Raw genomic sequence first — 25,816 nt, 5'->3', positions numbered from 1 at the left:
GGGCTGGTCTCGAAAAACAGTGGCAAGAGAAAGTCCTTCCAATAGGCAGATTTTGGGTTGCTGTTCTGCTTTGTGTGGAAGGAAAAATGGCCTGATGTTAGGACAGATACAGAGGCCTGGATGGAGAGAGATGGAAAGAATGGGTGGGGACACATGGGTGACGTGGGAGTGGCATGAAGTGCAAAGCTCTTTAAGTCACAGGCTGATGCCCCACAGAGAGGGCCCACCGTGGAAGAAGCAGTCGATTCCCGAGCAGACAGAATGACTTGGTGATCTGACGTCCGCCAACCACAGGCACTGGCCACCGAAGTGCTGGCACAAGGGACACATGAGGGACGGGGCTGTGCCCGGGCTCCCACAGACAGCACAGGCTCCTATGAACCCCACAGAGTTCAGCCTTGTTGCTCATGACCATCCAACCTGCCAGCAATAGAGCAGAGCCCTGGCCCCCCATTTAACACCATTTCTCAGTGGCAAGTTAATTACTGGGGGCCCCTTCCATCCAGCAAGGACTCAGGACTCATTATCGCAGAACAATGTCTATTCCAAATAGCATCATCGTGAAATAATTCCAACCGGTCAGAAATATGTGTGTTTCAGTCTGCAAACTTCATCACTCCAGAAAGATTGTGTTAAAAGCTGTTGGTCATGATTGCCTGGAGCCATCTGTGCCAAGGTCTCAGGCGGCACTCCTATGAACTAGGAAATGATTTCCTGGGATTCTTTCTCCTGTGCTTTTACCAGCGGTCTCTCCATGAACTTAAACCATCACAGCACTTACCCGACTGCCTTTGAGAGGTCTTCTGTATTTGGAGGGCTGTGAATGTCGCTGGATTGCAATCTTTACTATCAGCTAAATGATGTGGAGGTTGTAAAAGCCTGCTAAACGTCATTATAAAATGATTATTCATGCTATCCAAATACTTTCTCCTCTTATCCTTTGGAGGAGTGACAAGTCTCATAGTTCACCGTCCTCTATGAATTTCTAAGTGATCAAGGCCTTGTAGTGGCGATCCAGGTGTTTTTAAACAACGCTTTCATCGGCATCTGGTAGTCTCACCAGGACTTGAGTTAGGGAGGGGGAGAAGGGCTGTGTCTCTCTTGCTAATAATGAGGATGGAATAAAGCTTCCAGGAGCACTTGGGGGGCTCAGTCAGTTAAGCGTCTGCCTCTTGGTTTAGGCTCAGATATGATCTCAGGGTTGTGAGATCGAGCTCCAAGTTGGGCTCTGTGCTCAGCAGGGAGTCGGCTTGAGATTCTCCCTCTCCCTTTGCACCTCCTCCCACTTTCTCTCTCTCTCTATAAAATAAATTTTAAAAAATTTAAAAAAAAGAAAAAAGCTTGCACATGTAGGTATAGCAAGCATAAAACTTTGCAGTGATGTGCAGTGCTCTTAATTTATTCATTAGGAAGCATGTTTTAGAGAGCAAAGAGATCAATACACATTGTGTTATAGCACAAGTGGCTTTCCTTGCCTTGGTTAGCTGGTTTCTGATTTTTACTTCGGTGTGTCTGTTTAGGCAATAAAAGCCTTTGCTAAAATTGGGATTGGGGGATTGGAGGTGGGGGGCAGGGAGTGGGCAAAACTCTTCCCAGATCTCACATGTCGTCTCAGTATTATTATTATTTTTTTTTCTGGAGTCTGGGACCTGGAATCAGAAGGTCAGCATGTCATAAACCTGGTAAGGAGGCTTCCCATGGCTTTGCGCTAGGCAAAAGAATTCAGTTATACTCAAGAGGAGTAGCTAGTACAGAGTTTTCTCTCCCATAAAGCTTCAGAGAGGAAGCCACTATGGCTCTGGGTCAGTCCTCTGAAAACTGGCCCAGAACTTTACAACTAATTGGACCTTACTATGGTTTATGTCTTTAGTATTCAAAAGGCTCCAAAATGTTCAAAAGGAGATAAACTAGAAAAAATATCCTTAAGGATGAAAAATGACAGGGCGCCTGGGTGGCTCAGTGGGTTAGGGCCTCTGCCTTTGGCTCAGGTCATGATCTCAGGGTCCTGGGATCGAGCTCCACATCGGGTTCTCTGCTCGGCAGGGAGCCTGCTTCCTCCCTCTCTCTCTGCCTGCCTCTCTGCCTGCCTCTCTGCCTACTTGTGATCTCTGTCTGTAAAATAAATAAATAAAATCAGAAAAAAAATGACTGCATGGTTTATAAAACAATGCAATTTGACAAATATTTATTTTATTTATTTTTTTTAAGATTTTATTTATTTATTTGACAGACAGAGATCACAAGTAGGCAGAGAGGCAGGCAGAGAGAGAGAGGGGGAAGCAGGCGCCCTGCTGAGCAGAGAGCCTGACACGGGGCTCGATCCCAGGACCCTGGGATCACGACCCGAGCCGAAGGCAGAGGCTTTAACCCACTGAGCCACCCAGGCACCCCAACAAATATTTATTTTAAAATACAAAACCAATCCAGACATATTTTCAGACAAATTGATTTATTTCTAATCTTTCAAATGCCAAAATGATCAAATGCCCTCCCAAAAAAGAAAGAAAGAAAGGAAAAGGGAAAGAAAGTAGCAAACCACTGAATAGATGACCTTCAAAGAGGACCTTTTCTGAGGCTTTGATCATTAAAAGATACTTGTTCTCTGTTGCTGTGAGCTAAGCTATTAATATTAGGGGCTGAAACTTACTGAGAATTTGATACATGCAGGGAACTTTAAGTTACATGGATTGTCACAGTTAATCCACAAAATAACTTTATGAGGTAGGTGCTATTATCTCCTGTTTTCAGATGAAGGAAACAAGGAATAAAACTGTTAAGTAATCTGACCCATATCATTTTTCCAGTAAAAAGTAGGGCTGGGATATTAACTTGGAAGGAGTCTTAACTCCAAAGTCTATGTGATCAAAGCACTATGCTGTACTGCTCCCAAAGGAGCTAGGAATGGAGAATTTAGCCAGACCTTAACCGTTTCTACCACCATTCAGTTCTGGGGATAAGCAGGCCCACCATATACAGTTCTTCAGGTTGTGCATTGCTTAAGCATGCCACAGCTAAGGGGATGCCATTTCCATCGTAGATGTCTTGTAACTTATATGAGAGGCTCTTGGCGTTTGTGAAGATCTGGACCTTCTAACCAAGTCCTGGGATAATGTCACATACCACTGTGCACTCAGAAACTGGCACACACACTTGAGATGACCTTGTCCCAGCCACACTCCAGACAGCCCATGGTATTGTTTCTTTTCCTCTCTTATTGCTTTCATTGACACAGTTCCTACCCATAATCTGTCTTCAAACCTGGAAGGGGGAATGCACGGACAATACATGTTGCTATCCATGGTTATTGTGCAACAATATATCAATAGCCTTGATTTTTCTGAAGAAGAAGTGCCCTTTCTAACTGGTCCAAGGGTGCTGCAGTGTCCAACAGGGGCCCTGGTGAGAGTCCTTCAGTCGAGTCTGCAATACCTCCATCCCTTGGAGCTCCTTAGTTGTCATTCTGATGTCTGTTTAAAACCAGCAGAGGTAGGAGTTACATCTTTTATGAGGAAGAGAACCCATCCATGGCTTATTTTCCAAAGCAAAATGTTGGAGTATGTCTAAGCATGTTGTCCTCCCAGGATGAGCCACGCTGGTCAGGGATCTCTTTCCACAGAAATCATCTCATTTCCTGTATTGTGCTTCGTGCAGAGCATGAATTAGGGACTACCAGGCATGCAGTTGACCTGGAGTCCGTGACCCACCCTGGCTCTCCTGGGAGCTGGGAGAAGGCACCGGCCGCCCAGCCAGACTACAGGGGAATTCCTCCCCTGAATTTTCTCCCCTCCCCAGATTGTTGCACCACTTATCCTGAAGGGGTCAGCTAAACTGGGGCATCCTGAGAAATCTGGGGCACAGGACTGGAGGGGAAACAAAAAATGGAAGAATGTGGATCCTTGACGTCACTGTCACCACCCCTGGAAAAGTTCTGCAAGAGTGTCAGTGAGGACCACAAGGAACCGAGGCTCCTTCCTAGGACTAGCAGCCAGGGCCTGGGGTGCACTGACTTGCTGCAGGGCCGGAGAGGCGAGGGGCAGAGTTCCATCTTGCACTTGGAGCTTCTTGGGGCTCCAGCTGCTTTTCAGCCCTCCAGGGCTGCCTTCTCAGTCTCAAGGTTAAAGAAAAGAAGGTAGAAGGTGTTCAAACACCAGCATCGCAAAACGAGAGAGAATAAAAGGAAAAGTCCGGGTGGATATTATCTCTGGACTGAGATGGCTGGAGAAGCCTCAGCTAAGCCAGGAGAAAGACAGGTGAGACTCGGCTTTCTCCCCAGAAGCTGGGGTCTTGTCTCCCTCGGGATGGGGGGCAGGGGGTGGTGACTTGCAGCAGCAGCTCTCCACTGTGCATTCAGGGGCCCTTCCCAGAGCAGGCTGGGCTCATGCCCAGGAGGCCAGGGAAGGACCATGGGGTTCAGGCCACAGAATTTCCCTCCTGTCTCCCCACTCTCCTGCTTCCCTTGACTCTCCCTCCCACCAGAGTGCATGATTCCTTTGAGGCCCTGAGTCATGTGAAACCAACAAATGTCAGAAAGAGAAGGAGACATGGAGATCACACAGCCAAAGCTCTTCTGCTGTAGTGGAGACAAGGCTGCCTTTGCTCTAGGTCATTCCATCAGCCACTGGCGAAGTGAAGTCTCCTGAGTCCTGGTTCTGAGCACTTCCCTCTACATCACCAAGGATCCCTCGCTTTCGTGTCTGCTGCCCCTGGGTAGGAATAGGAGGGAAGTGGGCCTCAGGGGGGCGGTAGGGGTTTGGGGAGTCATACACCAGCCTGTGCTGGAGATGAATAGGTGCCCTTCCCAGCAGGACCAGGGGATGAGAGCAGCCCCCCAAGTGGCCTCATCCCCTAAAATGCTGTGGATTATTACAGAGGCCTGTAGCCCCAGGCTGCTGAGCTGGGGCTCTCTGTATCCTGGAGGAAGGTTTTCTGAAGGTCACTGGCTAGGTAGCCGCTCGGAGACATTTCCTCCGATATTGTCCTTTCAGCCTCCAATCAAGGCTGATAACTCCCGGGAGACCTTTTATCACACGCTTCCTCATTGCCCCTCGGGGGTGAGGTGGCTTTTGCTCCCGAGCCTAGAGATTGCTGCACCGGTGGACTTCCGAGGAACTGGGTGGTGTGGTGCCAAGACTTTGACCTCCGCGTGGGCCGTGTCAGCACCTAGTGCCCTAGAAAAACAAGCCCCGAGGAAGCCGGGCTTGGTGGACATTAAACAAACAGCAGATTAGGCGCAGGCACACCTGGGAGAGCCTCTGGTGAAGGCAGGCAGCCAGAACCCCGGACGGCGGGGGGAGGCGGGCGGCTGGGCGGCCATGGCGGCACCCAAGGCAGGGGCATATCGCTAAGAGGGCACAAAAGAGGCATGAGGAGCCCAAGGACTCTTCCAACTTCCTCCACCCTCGGGGCTCCACCTGGTAGAGCAGGGCAAGGCTTTAGGGGTGATGGCTGGATGGAGCCAAGTTGAGGGGATGGTTCGCAGCTATGGGGCCAAACCATGGAGTCAATCATTCTCCTGTCCTCTACTCTCTCTTCCTTTGCCCTTCCTTTCCTCTCCCCCTTCTTCTTGCCTCCCCCATTCCCTTTTCTCCTCCTTAAGCCTATGTCCCAGCTTGGCCAGTGGCTTTGCGTGGTTTAGTCTAGTTGGACAAGGGTGGGGCTGGGTGAGGATCTCCAGCCCCTGGGTCAGACCACTGATGATCTTCACCTGTGCTCCGCATTAGTGAGGTCGGGATTGGAGGGAGAAGGAGACTATGATAGCTAACTAGTTTGCCCTTTCTCTCTCTCTCTCTCTCTTTCTTTTTTCTCTTTCTTTTTTAAATGTATAGGTCCTAAGAACTGCAGGCAGTAGACAGATGTAAAGCACAGATTTTTAATCAACCCAAAAGCATCCATGAAAACGCTAAGGGGAACTACAAATGAAGTATAATGTACAGTCTCAGTCTTTATCATCAGCAAGCAGTAAAAGGCTAGTGACTGGGGATCAGTATGGTGTCGATTCCGAGAGTGGTCGGTCCTCGCTCCAGCACCATGCTGCATCCTGTCCCAGAGCCTGGGGTTAGAGCGATGACACACAAAGTCCCACCAGGCCCACAGGAGAGACCAGAGGGGGAGATCAGCATGCACTGGAGGACAGGGAGAGCCTTCTAGAAGTGATGGAGAAGAAAGAGAATAGAACTCTTGTGCCGACAACGGCTTGTCCAGAGAGTCTGTGTCTAAGTCCTTGTTACTGCCCGGAGAAACCCCACCACCTTCCCCTTGAAGGAATCAATTCTCTTTCTGCCAAAAAGAAGGGGTGAGGAGGGAAGGGGGAGGGAGCGGCTCTGTACCCAGCACACTGCCAGCACTTCTAACACAATCCAGTTTCAGTTGTGCAACAAGCCCCTGACGCATGTGCTCATTTCCCCGGGGAGGAAACTGACCCCCGAGGCCCCACAGCTCCCGCCTACGTTTCAACTTCAAGCACATGGTCTTTCCACGACCCAAGGCTCCCTCAGATTCAGAGCCCAGGCTGGCAAGTCGGGGTGGGGGGCGCGCTGGGATCCCACAGAGGGAGTTCCAACTCTTCTGAACACAGAAACCCCAAGGGTAGAGATCTTTTCGCCTTGGTGGTCGTGACCCAGGCCAAACATGCGGTCTTGGGGGTGGGAGATGGAGTCATGTTTCTCTCAAGGAGGCAGTTCCAGTCCTGCTCTGGGTGAGATACGGCCCATCAGCCACAACGCTGAGCACACTGAGGTCCTGGAGTGAGAAAGGGCTCACCTCACCCCAGGTCTCCCTGGGCTCCCCTCAGCTTCTCAGCTGCCCCCTCCGGTTTCCTCAAATACAGTGTTTTTTGCAGGTCGCCATCCAGAGGGCAGGATGGAACATGCCCATCCTCCTCATGTTGTTGCTCTTGCAAGGTGAGTCCCAAACATCGCCCAGATGTGAAGCTTGCAAAGCCGGCCCAGAGCCTCCCAGTCTGCGGAGTTTGCTGGTGGGCCACTCAGCGGTGTTCAAGGCTGCCTCGACACTTCAGACTTTCCACCCCTGGCTTTCTCTCCCGGGATCCCGGGCCATGCAGTGCATCCAGGGAAGGGTCAGGTCTGCGTCCGGGGGAATGAGAGAGGCAAGAGCTCACAGGAGAGGGCCAATGCCTGCCATGCTCACTTCTAGAATATTCCCTGTTCTGATAGTCCCAGTGTCTCTGCTCTCTTCCCTTCCAGTTGACTGAAAGTTGTCCGCATTTGCAAGATGAGGGTTCCAGGGCACAGAAGGGGCACTGTTGATTCTCCCTCATTCCAAAAACACTCAGTGCCAGGCGCAGGACTCGGGACGAGGGCAAACCTGCCCTCCTCAAAAGTGTTCAGAGTCTACAAAGAAACCGGCTGGGTAAATAAAATTTGCATTTCTGCATCTAGTGATTTAGTGGACACACGTTTATGGAGGGCTGACCACGTGCCAGTCACAAGGGACGACGGGTGGATGGAGGACAGAGTCCTTGCCCCATAGGTCCTGGCAGGCTGGTATGGTGAGGCTGGCCAGGTATAGATCAGGCTCAGATGACGCACGGCCCATCTCCGGGCTGCGGTGTCTAGATTTTATTTTGAGGGTGATGGGGAATCATTGAGAAAGGTGATAAATATGTCCCCAGAGTGCCTGGTCCTAGAACCTGGTCCTGAGTAGAGACTGAGCAAATAATCATTGAATGAATGAATGAAAATGCTCTGGTAACACCAAAAAAAAAAAAAAAAAAAAAAAGAAAAAAGAAAAAGAAAGAAAGAAAGAAAAGAAAAGGATGAATAATTGTGTTTGGTGTATAAACAAATCAGAATGTTTATGAACCAAAAGTTCATTTTGAGCAAGAACTCTCTGTCATATAATCACCCCACCTCTTTATTTGAAAATTTTAAAAATTTTTGGTAGAAGCATCCCCTGCCTCAAGCGAACACTCAAGCAGGCCCATGATTTTTCTGCTAACATATTAGTGTAGGTAAGAGTCCTAACTCAATTCCATTAAGTCTCAAATGCTGAATGGATACTTTTAATGGTGCAGTTAAATACTTCAGTCTTCCTTCAAAGATATGTCCCCTCATCTCCCCAAGGCCTGTGGTCAGGAAGGCAGCACAGGGGTATGGTGGCCCTCTCCTCTGTTCCTCCCTTTCCTCTCCTCCCCATGTCATGTGGGACCCCAGCAGGGTCACAGGAACCAAAGGGAGGTGAGGCAGAAGGCAGGGAACACTTACTGGATGGGGTGGCAAGGAGTGGAGAGCTGGCTCTTCCTCCTGTGGTCGTATTTGTGAACTAAGATGGTTCCCCTGATGGTCCATCTCCTCCCTTTGCCCAGGTTCTGCTTTGACCCCTCCTCTCAGATGCCGGTGGAGTGGCCCTCTCCCCTCCGGGCCCCGCCTCTGGGCCAGGAAAACACTCCTTCCTTTCTCATCCCTCTGCCAGATGGAAGAGACAGCACTGCAGGTGCAACCTCCCCCTCTGTCCAGCTTCAGACCTCTTGTGCTCCTCAGACCGAGTCGGTGTCCAGTCCATGAGCTCCCTCCTTCTGCAGGCCCCCCTCGCTGCTCCCCAGGGGAAGCCAGAGCCACAGACAACTGCAGGGAAATGATGGGGGCCTCGCCTCCACTGAAGGGCTGAGAATATGTATCAGGGAACCGAGGAAGGCACCCCCTTCATCCTAAAATGCTAGCCCATACCCAATAGATTCTCAATTGCATATAATATAATCTGTATACACCTTAAATCCATGTAACTAAGAGCTACTGATCAGGTATTCACCAAATGAGTTCTCAAGGGCAAGCAAAATTTGGTATTAATGTAAGAAAAAATGTTCATTGTAAGAGCTCATTCAGGATTCTTTTTTTTTATTTTTTTATTTATTTTTTATTTATTTTTTTTTTAATTTTTTATTTATTTTCAGCGTAACAGTATTCATTGTTTTTTCACCACACCCAGTGCTCCATGCAATCTGTGCCCTCCGTAATACCCACCACCTGGTTCCCCCACCCTCCCACCCCGCCCCTTCAAAACCCTCAGGTTGTTTTTCAGAGTCCATAGTCTCTCATGGTTCACCTCCCCTTCCAATTTCCCTCAACTCCCTTCTCCTCTCCATCTACCCTTGTCCTCTATATTATTTGTTATGCTCCACCAATAAGTGAAACCATATGATTATTTTTTTATTTTTTAAAGGATTTTATTTATTTGGCAGAGAGAGGTCACAAGTAGGCGGAGAGGCAGGCAGAGAGAGAGAGGGAAGCAGGCTCCCTGCCAAGCAGAGAGCCCGATGTGGGACTCGATCCCAGGACCCTGAGATCATGACCTGAGCCGAAGGCAGAGGCTTAACCCACTGAGCCACCCAGGCGCCCCGCTCATTCAGGATTCTTAAGCAGCCTTCTCCTGCGAGGTCAGACTGCCCCATCCTGCCAATGAACGGGGCAGAGAGCCTCTCGTATGTGCCATGTGTCGACTGCAAGTATTCCTGAGAACTAGGGTATGAACACCTCATCAGGGCACCATCACTGTTGTCCTGAGACGGTCCTTGTTTATAATTGTGAATATTCTAGACTTTTAAAGAAAAGTTGCCATTTAGCTTTATTAATAGTGACATGGCTGGTGGCATGCCATTTAATTAAACCTACAGTGAGTAGTGTTATAGTCATAGCATTTCCTATAATTAGACCTCAAGTCATATGCAGCAGGCAGGCTGGCTTCATGAGCATGTGCCCTGGGCAGTCACAGGGCCTCATACTCAGAAGGCGCTCGGTTTAATGCTCCACTAGCATCATAGAGAATGGGGCTTACTAGCCTCCGAGCAAGGAGTTCTGTACTTCCATTTTGCACCGGGCTTTGCCATTCTATAGCCAGTTCTGGCAACGGGATATTAAACTTGGATACTAAACTGAACCTTCTTGGGGCACCAGGGTGGCTCAGTTGGTTGAATGTCTGCCTTCGGCTCAGGTCATGATCTCTGGGGTCCTGAGATCGAGCCCTGCGTCAGGTTCCCTGCTCGGCGGGAAGTCTGTTTCTCCCTCTCCCTCTGCCCCTCCTCTGCTTGTGCGCTCGCTCTCTCTCTCTCTCTCTCTCTCTCTCTGTCAAATAAATAAATAAAATCTTTAGAAACAAACAAGCAAAAAAAAAACCCTGAACCTTCTCAGCTTCAGAGGGCCCTAGAGACAGAGACCAAATCGACCGATGCCAGGCAGCCACATCTGAAAGCCAGATGTTTAAGCGCCTGTGCAGGACCGTGGAGAGACTGCCCAGCAGGCTGTGCCAGCGACAGCCCCCCACGTAGCTGTCTGAGGAATCAGGGGAGGGCAGCTGAGCTCACTGAAGAAGTGCTGTGGAGAGAGGTGTCAGTGTGTTGGGCTTGTCTCCACCTGCACCCCCGGGGTGGGGGGGCGGGAGGGATCACGTCCCCCTCACGTTCACTCAAATAAGAGAAGGAACTTGTAGAATGCTGCTCGCCAAGGGGACCCATGTCCCAGCTTCTCCTGACAGCAGGACCAAAGCGTGCTTCCTGTGATCAAATGTGGGACCTACAGAAAGGAGCTGGCCCGGGCGACCCCACCACAAAGGCCACCCAGAAAGGGCTGTGACCACAGAAAGAAGGGCAGGTGGCCCGAAGTCACAGGTGTGGTTTTGGAGGAGGCACAAGAGGCCCCAGGAGAGGCAGTTCTTACAAGGAAGGAACTGCAGCCAGACGGCCTGGAACAGTCTGGGAGGCCAAAGTTCTAGGAAGAGCTCTGGATATCCCTTGTGCCCAGAGAGCTCTTCCCGTCACCTTCCCCTCTGCCCCGCCACAGGCGATCCCCGCGGGGCCTGACCTGCAGTTTTGAACAGAGGAAGGAGCAGAGATGGGAGTTGCAGTCAGTCCTGGGACTGGGCTGCATATATTGGTTTTGAGCAGACTGGACTTTTTCCAGTCTAAGTGAGACCGTGAACGTTCCCGCACCTGAAATCGTGCCTGAGATTTATCGAGGAGCAGAGCCAGTGTGAAGAGACAGTGCGAGACCAAGCTCTGTTTCTGCCACATCAGGTCAAGTTCACGTCACTCAGTAAACAGGCCGTGGACGTGTGCAGGCCTGGTGTTCGCCCCTTGCCAAAGCAGACATGTTCACGGCGTGGTTCGTCTGTGCTTTGACGGTGGTACGTGGCTGTTTGTATTTCTGCAGAAAAGTGTCAGGTGTGAATATTCTTCAACTGCCTGGTCCACTACGTGGACCACGATTCTTGCGTTCAGGGCACCCTTCCCTCTCCGGGGAATGCACAGTAACCCACCCTCCCCTACTTACCTCCTCTCTTGTGTGTTCCATCAAACAAACCGTAGCCCCTTCCGTCAGATGCTGACCGGGCTCTGGAAGGACTTGGCTGAGAACGTTGGGCACGTGACGGGCGCTAGCTAGATAGCTGGTGGGAGCATTCTCGCATTTCTGTCTCTCAGATGGGGCCTTAGGTGAAGCTCCATTCCACATTTGGGGGTGCTCCTGAGCTCCCAAGTGTCCACATGCATTCCTCTTTCCTTCACTTTCAGGACGGCATTTTCTGACCTGTTCCCTAATTCCGGCAGAGTCTGGAGCTTGTAACCTGCAAACAGTGACTATAGCCAGCGCTCCATTTCCTTTGACTTTTCTCCCCCGCTCTCTGCCCACAGCTGCAAATGCACTGAAAGGCCCGAGGCTGGTGTCTGGGAGGCCTGGGGCAGCTGTCACCATCCGCTGCCACTACAGCCCCTTGTCCATCAACAAGCACGTGAGGAAGTACTGGTGCCGCATAAGCCCCGTGACACGGATCTGCCACACCGTCGTGTCCACCACCAACTACACTCACCTCCACTACCGCGGCCGCGTGGCCCTAGCAGACTACCCGCAGGGCGGCTTGTTTGTGGTGACGCTGTCCCAACTGTCCCCGGATGACGTGGGGCGCTATCGCTGTGGCATTGGGAACAGAAACAACATGTTCTTCTTCAGCATGAATCTGACTGTCTCCACAGGTACGGGCTGGTGGGTCCAGTTTGGCGAAGTGAATGCGGGGAGGAGGGGAGGTGCAGGAGCAGATCGACAGGTCCAAGAGGGCTTTAAGCTTAAGGAGGGGCGGTGATGAGGAAAAGCTGGGGGGTGACACAGGGACTTTAGGAAGTCAGCTTTCATTCCAGAAAGCAATTACCTTCAGAAGGAAGGTAGGTATTTGGAAAACTGCCTAAATGAATGCATGCCAGCTGTCCTGCCCACATTCCCCCAAATTCTGTGGCCTGGATACTTGGAGAGGACTCCAAGAAGGGGGCGAGTTGAATAATGCAGCTTCTTAGGCTCACGAAATCTCTTTGTTCAGACAAGCAGACCACGTGAGACATTCAGGATAGAAGTGGTTTCTCCTGAGACCGAGCCCCTTGGCAGACATCCCATAAGCTACCAAGACCATGCTCTGCCTGGTAGGATCCAGAGACATTACCTGGAGTTGGGCACCCAGAGTCCACGGAAGGGGGCCCAGGCAGTGGCCGGCAGGGACAGGTGGCATGGCAGGGAGCAGGCAGAGCCTGGGTTTGCATGTGTCCGGTGAGATGTTGCTCATATATCTGCTGAGATGGCTGCTGTGTCTGAGAAGCAGTACGGGGTGGGCTGCGGAAAAGGGGCCAGCGTGGGAGTGCGGGACGGCTCAGTAGAGAGAATGTGGGCATAAAACAAGGAGAAAGGACCACAGAATGTCAGTATGTGCAACAGGCTAGAGAACACGCCTGGTTTTCCCTAATTTTTATTTTTTCCAACATATTAACCAAAGACTGTGTGGCTTAGTGAGGATGCAGTCCTTTGGAGCAGGCACACTAAATCCTTTGCTAAATCCTGCGGGCAACCAGGGTAGCCTTCCCATGTGGTCTCCCTCTGCCGTTCACAGATCCTTCCAGCACCAACCCCTCAGCCACTCTGGCTGCAGGTGAGCGCATCATGAGATCCTCTGAAACAGTGTCACCAGCGGCCAACGGACAGACCTCAGGAACCACCCAGACTGTAGAAAGACAGAGGACAGGATGGGACAGAGTTGCTCTGCCTCCAGGAACCAACAAAACAAGAGCGTCAGCTGAGGGAAAGCAGACCCCAGGGACAACTGAGGCAGTAGCTGTGGGGACAGCCAGCCAGGGAGAGGGTTCTGTCTGGGCAACAGTCCCCATTCCAGAGAGTCCGGCTTCAACAATCCGAGGTGCGTCCAGAATGACAGAAGGTATTTGGGTGTGGGACACCAGAGGCTCAGTAGCAAATACAGCTAGGCCCAGTGAGGAAGAGAGGGAGACAGCTACTGAGGCCGATAGACCACCAGAAGAAACAGACCGGGTCAGAACAGCTCTGGATGTCACTGGGAAGGTCCCAGGGACTGTTAGGCCATCAACTCTGGTCTCAGGAAAATGGGTGCAGGAAATCCTGTCAGAAACAGCGACAACTGTTGCTCAGCCACAAGCCCTGGGCTCCAACGAAGGAAGCACCCCAGCCGTGAGTGTGTGGACCCCGGGACCCACCAGCATAGAGATGGCGTCTGAGCAGGAAGCCACCAAAGGGGACCTAGACATGCCTGTTGGAGACAGCGATCCCCAAGCCACACCAAGCCAGGCCCCAGCTGCTGGGTCCGTGATGCCCATGGGCAAGAGGTCCTCCATGATGAGGTAAACTCCCAGACCCTGGTCTCAGCCGGGGCTCCGTATCTGCCCCACTCCCGGCATGCTCCTCCGTGGGCTGACCTCTGTACCCCACTCCATGTGCTCACTTCTCTCTTTGTAACCCCAGGACAACAAAGGGCAAGGACCATAAAAATCACAGACCTCCCTTGTTCAAGATTCAAGAGTCCTTGCTAAGAAACCCAGAGTATTTTCATGTGGTTTTCAAGTAAAAATCTAAACATTAGGAAAACAGAATATTTAGGTGGAAACTTTGGGACTTTTTTTTTTTTTAAAGATGAGGAACAAAAGCTCTAGAGAGGGGAGGTACTTGCTGAAGCCACAAGGAAAGATTGTGGCAGAGCCAAATGCCCAGGGTGGGTGACCTGACTCACTCGGTCCTCTTTCCCACTGGCCCCCAGGGGGGCCCATACCTGGGCAGTGCAGTGGGGACCAGGATTCAGGGCTTGCGAACCTGAAGACAGGGGTTCTGGTCCCAGCCCTGCTACTAACCCGCTGTGGGAATGAAGGCGGCCAACTTCCCCCACCTTAGCGTCTCACCTGTAAAGCGAGGGGCGAGGGCCATATGCCCTTCAGTCTCCTGTCCAGCTCCAACCGTCCCTCCCCTGTGCTCTTTCTCTCCCCCCACCGGCTACTTCCACTGCAGCGCTTCTCCAGGAGAGAAAAACATCTCTCGGATCCTGATTCCCGTCTCCACGGTGCTGTGCCCCCTGGCCCTTGTGGCTTTTGGCCTATTGCAAAAGAAGCTCCAGACAAAGGAGATGAGTGAGTGCCCTTGGAGTAGCCCCGAGGCTGGGGAGGGAGTGTTTGTTCTGCTCGGACACCTTCGGGACTGGGTCGGAGTCGGGGACAAGACCTCTGGAGAGAGAAATGCTAAGTTCTAGTTTGAGCCATTTCACCGCTCCTGGCCTTGGTTTATCAATGAAATGGGGGAACCGTCTCTGCACTTACGCCTCAGTGACATCCCAGAGCTGAAGGAGAGGCTCCTCAGAGGAAGGCAAGACAGACGTTCCCCACAGGCATGCGAACCGCAGGACCAGTCCCCACGTGGAGGTCCCAGATGTGGGAGTGAACTACGCTTGTGCCCTCTCCACGGCCTGGCTGAAAATCTCTTCCAGCCCATGTTTAAATGCTCCCCAAATGAGTGCTCCACAGTGGTTAGCTCTGATGAAGAGAGGGTGAGATTTACGGGAGCAGGTAGAAGAGACTACAATGATCACAGCCAGGACCCCAAAGGCCCGGCCCCACCCTCTTCAGTCAAAGGGCTCCACTGCGTTCTTCTGTGTCAGGAAGTTCCCAGCATCTTTCGGGGGTGGGGGGTTGGGGTTCTCAGGGAATCAAATTCAGTCCCCAGTCCCCTCACAGCACGCTCTGTGTCTGTGCAGCTCAGGAGACAGAGAGGACAGCAGCAGTCACCTTGATTCAGATGACATATCTCCTGGCACTGAGCCTGCAGCCAGACCAGCTGCCCCACACGGAAAGGAACATGCTCCAGGATGACTGTCCTCCCCAGGTCAGTCTGACCGTCCCAGAGACACACCCCGGACCCCGAGGAATGGAAGCATAAGCTGCTCCGTCACCATGGAAGGAGAGCCAGGACGAAGGACCATAGCTTCAGCCTTTCCTCATTCTTCCTCTGCCTGTATGAAGCGGAGCGAATGGAGTGGACACTCCCTCTGGGGAAGCAGAGGCTTCCCTTGGGCCCAGGAAGGTCAAGCACTTCCCACAGCCGCAGGTGATGCATGACTCAGAGAAGGCTTCAAGAAAGGTTTGATTGAACCCTGGTGGAGGTCACCTAGGAAAGTGTGGAATTTCCTTTCCTGGGGTTTTGAAAATATAGGAGTCCTCTGATTGCTGTAACTTCTTAGCTACCACTCCTCGCCCTTGCTAGCCGCCTTCTTTTCTGAAGTCCGTTAGCGCTCAGCCTGCTGCACACATTTCATCAGATTCGTGTACATGACGCTTGCCTTCTCAAGTACACTCTGAGCTCCTGTGGGGCAGTAATCGTGTTAGATCCACCTCACTGAGTCCCCAGAGGACCTCCAGCTCTGTGGGGCCCCCAATAAATATTTGAGATTGAAAGGCCGACTGGAGGGCATAGGCTTAGTGGCCTCTGAGATGCTGAGTCCCCTTCATTTGGGAGTTCCCCTGGTTGACTCCAGTGGAAGGTGCCTTCTCCATGGAAACCAAAAAGAACCCCCATTCTTCAAATCACCCCTTCCCATTTGAGCCCATACTCATTATGCCACAGACCTTTTCACCCAGGCAAGATTTTCTGGTATTTTCCTAAACGCATGGATGAGGAGGGAATTTTTCAGTAGATTCTCACCTTCTTCATAAAGCTCCTCTTGTTCCGCTGTTTATAAATCTTTAATATCCAAAGGACTGTTGATGAAGCTGGGAAATGGTCATTTTAAGGGGAGGGCGGTGTTCACAGAGAAGGTGGCCAGAAGGAATTTTATGTGGATTCTGCTTCATAAACACTTCATTCCATGTCTATCGGGGAACTTTCACTCCACCCTTGCTCCCACTGTCTTTTCAGGGGTCACATCTGCTCTTTTATTCTGTCAAATCTGTTAGCCAGCTGTCTGAACTTTGTGTCTGGGCAAAGCAGCCTTTGAGCAATGGGAGAGAAAGAAAGGAAGGACTCTGGTATCCAGTTGAGAATTTTCGGATCGACATTTCCAGAAGGATCAGCCCTGCCTCCATTGTTGTCAGCAACACTAGAAACCCTCCATTAATACCACCTCAGCTGGCGCTGAGCACAGATGCTGTCCCCAGAAAATCACGGAGATTTAGTCTTCCAAGTTGGTGAGAGAGACCCCATTGTTTCAGAGAAGTAGGGAAGTTGGATGTGTCTAGCCGAATGGAATCATAGGCTTTCAGAGCTAACAGAGGCTTAGAGTCCTGGGTGAAGCAACTGAGGCCCTATGGGGAGAAGTAATCTGGTTAAAGCTAGCAAGTAATAGAGTAAGGATCCGAAAAGGGGACCCCTAATCTTTATCTAGTGCTTTCTCTCTTCGCCATTGCTAAACAACGTATCAAAGCAAAACTAATAAAATCAATGACGTTGCCGTTTCTTGCCCCAGATAATTTTTATGAACACTCTGTCAGTTCTCAGTGACCCTCCTGCACAGTCTGTAAGAGGGACAGGGAAGCCAGAAGAGCCACATTACCCCATTCAACCAATGAGGAAGCGGGTGCGGGGGCGGAGGCCGTCCAGCCAAGGTCACTTGGCCCATTAGAGACAGGGTCAGGCTGAGAACTCAGGCGGTAAAGGATCATTCCACCTACCCAGTGTTTACCAGGGGCGTCCACAGAAGGCGAGTTCTCAAGATCGTTAAGAGGTGTTCTGAGGGAAGAAAAAAAGTTGCGGTAGATCAGACGAGTTTGGGAAATGCTGGTTAAACAATAAATGGGTTCTTGTGCATATGACTTTTTGGAGCCTTTGATACACTAAGGTACCTTGTGAAAAGCCCTGGGGTGTGGGGACATTAGGAGTGTTTCCCTAGCGTTTTGGACTCTGGTGTCTTGGTGATGCAATCTCCCTGGACTGGGTTCCTCGGATCGCTGTTTGGGAAAGCTGGGTGCGCTAAAGCAGGGGTCTGCAATCCTTTTCTGTCAAGGGCCTGGGAGTAAATACTTTAGACTTTGTAGGACATGTAGGCTCTGCTGCAACTAGGCAGCTCTGCTGTTGTGGCCCCAAAGCGACCAAGGACAATACGTAAAAATGACACTGGCTGTGAGCCAACACAATTTTATTTACAGACACAGGTGTCAGGCTGGATCTGGCTCTAGAGCCAGGATTTGCCAACCCCTGAGCTAAGCCATACAAGCATACAAGACTGTCCTGTTCCCACTCTGATGTCAAGGATCAGGCCCCACTCTTCTTCATAAGCTTCCCTGCCTCCCCCTGCCTCCCCCTGAATAACCCTCTCAGGGACCTCTCCTTCCTCCAACCTCCTGTAACAGTGTCTGCTTGGGGTTCAGCGGGGAGGAAGCCCAGTCTGACAATGCCGTCTTGGGGAAAGAGGGGAGCAGCCTGGCAAGAGTGTTAGCCAAGTGGCTGGAGGCGGGTGACTTCCGGAAGTAGAACCGGTTGGCGCGTCCGGGTGCATTAGGGGAAGCTGAGGTCTGCCAGGAGGAGGGGCCGGCGATAGTTCAAAGTGTCAGAGCAGAGTCAAGATCAGAGTCTCAGGGCCTACAGTTTATTACTAGGCAGAGATAAGATCAGAGGGAAACTCTCACCTGGAAAGAAATGGGGCAGCCCCAAGTCTTTATAGCTTTCCTCTATGGGCTAACTGATGCCTGCAGTGGGGCAGGAGTCAAACAGACAGAGTGGGCCAACTCCACCACGTGGCATGGTCAGTGGCTTGGCTTTTGTCTTCTATCCCCAGCTAGCATGGTAGTCACATCACTGGGACGAGGGGCAGGGAAACATCCATCGCTAGGCTAGAATCAGGGAAGTCTCTGTGGAGATTTAGAATTCAAGATGCAGGGAGCACCGACTTTCCCGTGATCAAGCAGGTTCTCCCCAAGAGGGCAGAGCTCTTAATGTGGATGCTCCTTGCCTTGGTATCTCTGCGTAGCAGGCACCTCCCTTGGTTTTTGCTTTGCACTTGATGCAACAGTTCTGTAAGGCAGGCATGAGAATTCTCGCTTTCCAGATGCAAAAGCTGAGGTCAGAGAAACGAAGAAGTTAGACCTCTAGGGAAAGGGCAAGTGGAGAATTGAACGCAAAGCAGTCTCCTCTCATGGAGAAATTCTTGATCCATACCCCTGGCTGCCTTCCTCCTCACTTGGGTTTATGTCCTGGAATCTATTCAGGTCCTTTCCTGTTTAACCTTCGAGAGCTTTCTTTGTTTTCCTGTTAGGCCCGTGTGTAGAAGGTTTTATAATCATTTCCAGTGATTTGTTTTCTTTGGTCACCCAGCGGGTGGATTCCCAGCCTGGCTAAGCGAAGCATACAAGTTCATGGAGCTGGAACGGAGAGCTGAAATTTCAGTCACTGCCCCGAGGTCCTTCCCGGCATTATAGAGCCCAGACCTTTCATTCCCTGTGGGGATGTCCATCCATCTTAGGTAACCCAGGGCAAATGCTTGACAACCCAGGCAACTTGTCACTGTTCTCCATTAAGGTTTTGGGCTTTCTTCCTCTCCTCCAGTAGCTAGTGTGGTCTGGGAACTCCGGAATCAGTTTAAACACAGCTTTAGTCAGACACAGAAAGGAAGGTATTTCCACGGAATGATCTGTAATGCACTTAAGCCGAGTCAACATGAATTGTGTGATTATTTTCCAAGGGTACAGACACTCCAGGGCTAAGAGCTTGACAAATGTTCGATGGAAATGGAGATCCTACACAAAAGGCAACAGACCCTCTGGCAGGGTCCAGCCCACCAAGCTCTTCCCTTCCCATTAAGGGATGCCACTTGGCTCGAGGACACTCCCCACAACCCCGGGGCCAGCCTGCTCCCTTCACTCTAAGCAGGAGGACAAATTGTCATCCCCCTGCCTGTTCCCGAAGGGGTCAGCAGAAACCCAGAAGGACAGCAGAGGGGCAGGGGAGGACACTATCCCACACTTCTGGAGGGGTGTAGAAATCATGAACACTGGGGCACTGGGCCAGTCAGCCACTATGTGTCCCCTGGTCCCATTTTGTTGAAGACACAAATTCCCTGGTTAGCATCCAGAGTCTTCTCTGTTCTGCCTTTTCCAACCTCTGGCTGAGTTCCCAACCTTTGCTTATTTGCTGACTTGGTCTAGATCTACCAGTTCTGCTCTGAGAGAATAAGGTCAAAGAAAGGCCACTCTTTTCCCTAATGTTACAAATTCCTGACTCCCCCCGAGGATCTTAGCTAAGAGAGGAAACGCCAGGACTACCATGACCAAAGGTGTTTTCCATGTTGCCCGGCAAGGTCAGATGTTGCCCTTGAGACAAGAGTTCAGGAAAAGAGCATCGGGGAGTTTTGCCTCTGTAGAGCCTGGCATGGGAAAGGGCAGATGGTTAGTGAATGCAACGGCCTACACTCTTCATTTTGCCAGCACACGACTCCACCCGCACAGCACAGACAACTAAAAATTAACTATAGTACATATCCCCAGAAAAAGTGGATTTTATACCATTGCACAGATGGGAATGTTGAGGCTCGGAGGGGCATGGGCTGCAGGGATCACAGAGGATGTTTTTCCAGTGGCCGTCCGACAGGCACACTGTGGGCTGAAGGCCAGGCTCAGATCAGGAACAAGGAAACAGCACTTCTGCAGAAGGACCCCAGTGGCTTATGAGAGGGGCTGGGCCCTGTTACCTGACACCCTGCCTGTTGACTTTGGATGTCTACTCTGAAAATCTTCCTCCTTCCGCCCCTCCCTGGACAGGGTCTGGAGGTAGGAGAGGGCAAGAGAGCAGTTTGGAAACTTCAGAAGAGGCTGGTTCATTTGTTCCTGCCTCTCAAAACAGAGACCAAAAGTCTCTGGGGCTCTAGGATTGGCCCAGGGAAACTGAGAGAGGCTCTGGACCAAGGCCAACTCTCCAGCCCAGCTTCACTCCTCCCGGCTCTTCACAGCAAGTTCTTTGGGACAAGACCCCGCCAGTTTCAGGGGGCTCCCACCACAGTCCCTGCCTTCATCGCTCTGCCACCCAAATGACGAAGACAACCCTCCCCCACCCCAGGACCCCCCAAGAAATGTTATTTTTCACTCTCTGATTCAGAGTGAACAGAACTAGGGAAACAGGAGAGGGGTAGGACATGTGGGCAATGACACAGGGAGGCAGGTCATCAGGGAGAAGCAGGCAGCTCAGTGAGTTCATGGGGAAGAAGAGCGTTCAGGCTCTCATATGTACTTTGTCCAGTAAGCCGCCCTCCCCAATACTCTCCGGTGACCAGAACCACCTTCTATCCCACCCTCCACGCATCCACCACCCAGCTGGCCATTGTCCGACTTTTCACTCATTCAGGTTGTTCTTGACATGGACGCGATACTGCCAGTCCCAGTCGCAGATATCAGGCTCTGAGCTCCTTGAGAAGGGCCTGGAGAGCCTCTATGAAATCAGTCCATAGCCAGGCAAATACAGACTATTTATAGCTCCCTAACTGGGAGGCTCACCTCAAAAAAGGCTCAGGCCTCCAAACATATGTGTGCACTCAGGAGCTGCCCAAAAGCCTACCCGAGCTCAGCCAACTAGACTATGGCAGTGCCCACTTTCACGGTGGGGTCCCAGGCGGCGAGCACACTAGGGCCTGCCTTCCCGGCCCGCAGCACTCAGCTGAGCACCAGCGGCCGTAGTCCCCATCCCGTGGCTATCTCCAGCCCAGGACAGGAAGAGTCCCTGCTGTGCTCCTGCCAGCGCAAGACAGCGAGGGGCAGGGATGACTAGAGTATTACCTGCTGATGACTAAGGTAGGGCTGCTTGGACATGATAATCCCACACAGTCAATATCCTTAAAGGTGGGGGCGGGGGGGATTTGATATTTAGTTTTGGTAGATTCACGGTCATGATTCTACTTTCCCAGTGATGGACACTGACATGACTGTATGATCGGTTTGCTGAGGAATGCTGGATTTGGGGGCTGGCTGGCCTGGGATTAAACATTGACTCTACATGAGGTTAAACATTGACTCAGCCAAAGATTTGCTCTTGGGAGCAGAGAACTGGCAGTAAACAGCCGCGATAGGCTGTTTTATGTGTCGGCTCTTATCTCCCTCGGCTGGCGAAAGCCACACTCATAGGGGCCATCTGCAGGGAGGGATGCCAGGATGCCAGAAGGATAAGGGAGGTCCGGGGAAGGACCCTGCAGCTCAGGCCTCCCCTTCTCTCTCTGGGTGGCTAGGTCAACCCTAGCTCTTGCAGTGTCCGGCTGATGATGCCAGCCTGCGGGGTCGGACCTGCATAGGCCTGTATGTTTGGTCCTCTCCAGTCTTCCCTGAATTGGCAGAAAGTACAGATTGAAGCCTGTTGCTGCCCATGCAAACATGATTTAAAAGACTCATCTGGAGAGTGAAGTGGGAAGTGGAAGAAACTTCCTAATGCTGGAAAACCTTGGTTCTCAACCCATCTCGGCCATGACCTCATTGTGTGAACTTGGGCAAGTCATTCCACTTCTCTGCCCTTGGTTCCTCATTGATCAGTGGGAATCACTCTTGGTTCTGAAAGCCTGTAAGATGCCAGCCTCTGCACATATCATACTTAGTATCTGTAACAAACACACAGGCCAAGTCTAATTAGGCCCATTTTATAAAGGAGAATACTGAGGTCCAGAGACCCTAAGAAACTTGGCAAGGGTCCCCTGGCCCAGCAGGTGGCAGGGCTTGGATGTGAACCCGGGCATTCTGGGTCTGGAGCCTGTGACCTTTCCCCAAGGCTGCCTCAGCGCGCTGGCTACTGCCCAACTGGTGTTGCTCCTTGGCAGTGGTGTGTGGGGTGACGGCTCCTCAGTTAGACCAGATGCCCTTGGGGAGCAGGGGGGCACACAGCTAATGTCTGGACTCTCCCTGGACCTCACTCAGACTGGTCATGGGCATCGTAGATGCTTACAGTAGGCTACAAAATGTACCCCCAAAGACATGCTCACCTCCTGATCCCTGGGATCTGTAAATGTTACCTTACTTGGGAAAAGGGTCTTTGCAGATATGATTCAGTCCAGGCACTTGAGATGAAGAGATCATCCTGAATTATCCGAATGGGCCCTAAATGCCCTTGTAAGAGAGAGTGGAGAAACATTTGAGGCACACACAGAAGGCAACATGAGCACAGGGACAAGACGGGCATGATGAAGCCACAGGCGAAAAAATACCCAGGGATCCAGCAGCCGCTGGAGGCAAGGCAAAGACTCCCCCCTTGAGCCTCCAATGGGAGCACGGCTCTGTCCACTCCTGATTCAGACTCTCGGCCTCCAGAACTGAGAACGTGTTTCTGTTCTTTTAAGCCAGCAAAATTACAGTGATGTGTTACAGCAGCCATAGGAGTCAAATGCAGAGCGCACTCAAACACAGAAGCCTAGGACTGGAAAAGCCTTGGAGAACGCGTGGCCCAGGCCTCCCATTGAACGGAAGAATCAACCACAGCCCTAAAGGAGAAATCGATTTGGCAAAGGTCACTCAGCAAGGTAGAGGCAGAGCCAGGACCAGGACACGTGTTCCGAGTCCAGACTGGTGCTCATGTTGAGTTCCAGGGTCACAAAAGTCTAATGAGAAGCCCTAGTTCTTATTATTAGTATATTCTTCTCCTATTATTATTTCAAGACGGAGGGGGGAGCTTTAAAGCACGTGATGGGATGTGAGTTTCAGAGGGTATGATTACTGCTCTCATTATCGTTGTTGCTGTGCTGGGCAGTTGGACCCTCTTGGCCAGTCCCTCCCCTCTCAGGACTGGGAGGCAGGGGCCACGCTTTAGGGCCACTAAGTTCCCGATAGGGAAGCCACAGTGAGAGAGGGGAAGTTGGGTGGCTTCAACCACACCACTAGCATGTGGCTGAGCCCAAAATAAGATGCAGGGTTTTGACTTCCCAACTCTTCCCTACATCTTACTTCTTGTTTCCCCTTTCGCCTAAGCTGGATCAGTAGGCCCTATGGGCTGTGCGTATGTGCGTGTGTGCTAAGACAGTTTTGGGGTCCCTGGGAGCACACACCACAGGAAATTCTCCCCAGTGCAGAATAAGGAAATGGAGTGGGAGATCTTGGGATCCCGAGACAGCCTGAAAAGCAACCATTGCATGGGTGTTCTTCCCTCCCACCCTGCAAACATTTATCAGGTTTCTGTCCTTGGACTCAGTGGGCCTCCCTTAACTCCTATTCTAGCCCAGACCACTAGATCCAAGTTATCCCCTGCCTTGGGGAAAGTGAGTTAATGCAAAATAAGAGAAGAAAACCTACAGAAATCTGATGATTGGGTTTGAAAAGAGAGAAGCATAAGAAGGAAACCTTTTTTTTAAAATTTTATTTATTTATTTGACAGAGAGAGAGATCACAAGTAGGCAGAGAGGCAGGCAGAGAGAGAGGGGGAAGCAGGCTCCCCGCTGAGCAGAGAGCCCGATGTGGGGCTCCATCCCAGGACCCTGGGATCATGACCTGAGCCAAAGGCAGAGGCTTTAACCCACTGAGCCACCCAGGTGTCCCAAGAAGGAAAACCTTTGAAAGGAGTTGTAACCTGGCAGAACCAGGCTTGTCCTATCCCCATCCCCACACCATCTCCCTCTCCCCTCCCACCCTCCCATGTATAGCCACCCTGGGCCAGGGCAGGAGAAAGACTGCTTAGCTGTTGATGCGCCTGTGTGCCCTTCCATTCACCACAGTGGAGCTTACTCCAGGTTACGGGTGGGAAGTAGACATGGCAACGGTGGAGCTATCCAGAACAGTTTGGGGGTGCCAGACCTGGGGCAACCGTACCTTGCTTGTCCCGAATTGTACTTCAGTGGGCGATGGTTTTGTCGACACTCGCTGCAACTCCAGTTACATGGGAACAATGGAGCTCAGAAGGCTACAAGGGGCGTTAAGGTAGAATGGGTTCTGCTGCCCAGGATCTCCCAAAGGCGTCGGGAGGATGCAGGTGAGCCCGACTTAGCCTGCGTCCATAAGAAAGGCAACGAAAGGCTGAGAGATCACAAAAGTCCTACCTGAAGGAGCCCCGAAGTAGGGACAAGGAGAGCATAGAGTAGATCATACAGCCTCAGGATGGGCAGAGACAAGGGCCACTGACTGGCCACCGACCAGCAGAACAAATCACATCTCAGAAGACAAAGCTATTTGCTGCCCCAGGATGAAGCCAACATAGAACCACGACAAAGCAAGGTCAAAATAATAGGGCATTCCTTCTTACTGCCTCGACAGCAGTGTTGACATAAGCCATCCCCTTGTGCATGCCCCGTTCCCCCAGACTTAACATAAAACCAGAAGGGAGAAGAGAGACAAAAAGGAAAGTGAGTCCTGAATGAGACTGAGTTTTAAACCGGGAGCGAGGTGCAGGAGAGCTTGTTGAATGGCACCGAGGTTGCCCGGAAGTGACTAGGTAATTTTATTTTCTAATATTAGCCAAATTGCGCTTTTGGGGTCTGAAATTAAGTTCCATGCTAGAAAATGCAATTTCTTTTCCTGCCATGCAAACCAGTCGTTGCAGGTTGATACTCACTCCTGAGTGAGTGGTGAGCTAAAATAAGACTCAGGGCTCTGACCATCTTGCGTTTTCCAGGGCTCTATTTCTCCTTTCCTCCTTCCCCTTCTGGGCTTGGCCTGAAGGACGCTGTAAGGACAGCTTGGGTCAGTCCCGCACAGGTAGGTTGGGGCAGGATTCTGTGGGAGCGGGTGTGTGGTGAAGGGTGGGGGAACATACAAGTGTGTGCTGAGTAGGCTTCACTTGTGTGACATGGGACTGCTGAGATCATTTGGGGCACCTCTGGAAGTCCTAACCGGATCATGGCCGGGAGACCACCAATGACCTCCTGAGGAAGGGAAGGAGGTCCCCCACCCAGCTTGGCAGATAAGCACCGACTTTGCTATGGCGTAGAGCCCAGGTCCCAACATGGCTCTCAGGTCCGCCATTTTCAGGAGAGCCCGGAAGAAGCCCATCTTTAATCCCAGGAGGGAGTAAAATGGGAGAGCCACAGTTCCCCTAAGTTCCTGGAAGCCCTGGGGCTGGTGAAAGGGGGCTCTTCAGAAGATGTGTAAAGAGCGGACTTCATCCAGGCTAAGTTTCCTAGAAAGTAGGGGGTTCCCGAGTTCCTGAGTAGGTTCTCCTACTTTCCTAGAAAGTAGGGAGATGAGGCCAAGGACTGAGAGCCCTTCCTGCCACCTGTGTTCCATCAAATGCATATGAACCTTATACCATACCTGGACCAGGGTTTTATATCTAATAACTGGCTCTACCCACAACCTGTAGGTTTGGGATTACTATCCCTATCTGTCTGATGAAAAGAAATATAAAGAAGACTTGCCTAGGATCTTGTAGCTAGAAAAAGTCAGAGTAAGTTCTTCGTGCTTTACTCTGTCTCTCATCCTGCAGCTGAAATGATGGAGGGTTCCCTGGTAACAGTCTCCCCAAGGTCAAGGGGAGCAAATGGAACCAGTCAGAAAAACGGAAAGGAAAGGAAAGCAAGGGATCCGTGAGAGTCACGTGCCCCTGGCCGGCCGCCAGGCCATGGGAGAGTGTCCCTTTAAGAGCCCAGGTGTGGGTCAAGC

The 25,816-nt window shown here is 51.4% G+C and overlaps 1 protein-coding gene across 1 annotated transcript; it reads left to right on the top strand.

The window, feature by feature from the left end:
- Nucleotides 1-5,312: 5,312 nt before the first annotated feature.
- On the top strand, nucleotides 5,313-17,741 carry FCAMR (Fc alpha and mu receptor; the record flags this gene model as incomplete). The annotated part of the gene is made up of 7 exons (XM_080824491.1): nucleotides 5,313-5,327; nucleotides 6,590-6,899; nucleotides 11,639-11,977; nucleotides 12,877-13,636; nucleotides 14,295-14,413; nucleotides 15,034-15,161; nucleotides 17,589-17,741. The coding sequence occupies 7 exons, from the start codon at nucleotides 5,313-5,315 to the stop codon at nucleotides 17,739-17,741; spliced, it is 1,824 nt and encodes a 607-aa protein (XP_080680617.1).
- Between the last annotated feature and the right edge of the window lie 8,075 nt (nucleotides 17,742-25,816).

This window comes from Martes martes (assembly GCF_963455335.1).
Source record: "Martes martes genome assembly, chromosome: 15".
In the NCBI taxonomy this organism is placed as follows: Eukaryota; Metazoa; Chordata; class Mammalia; order Carnivora; family Mustelidae; genus Martes; species Martes martes.
This window is presented reverse-complemented; position numbering and strand designations above follow the sequence as displayed.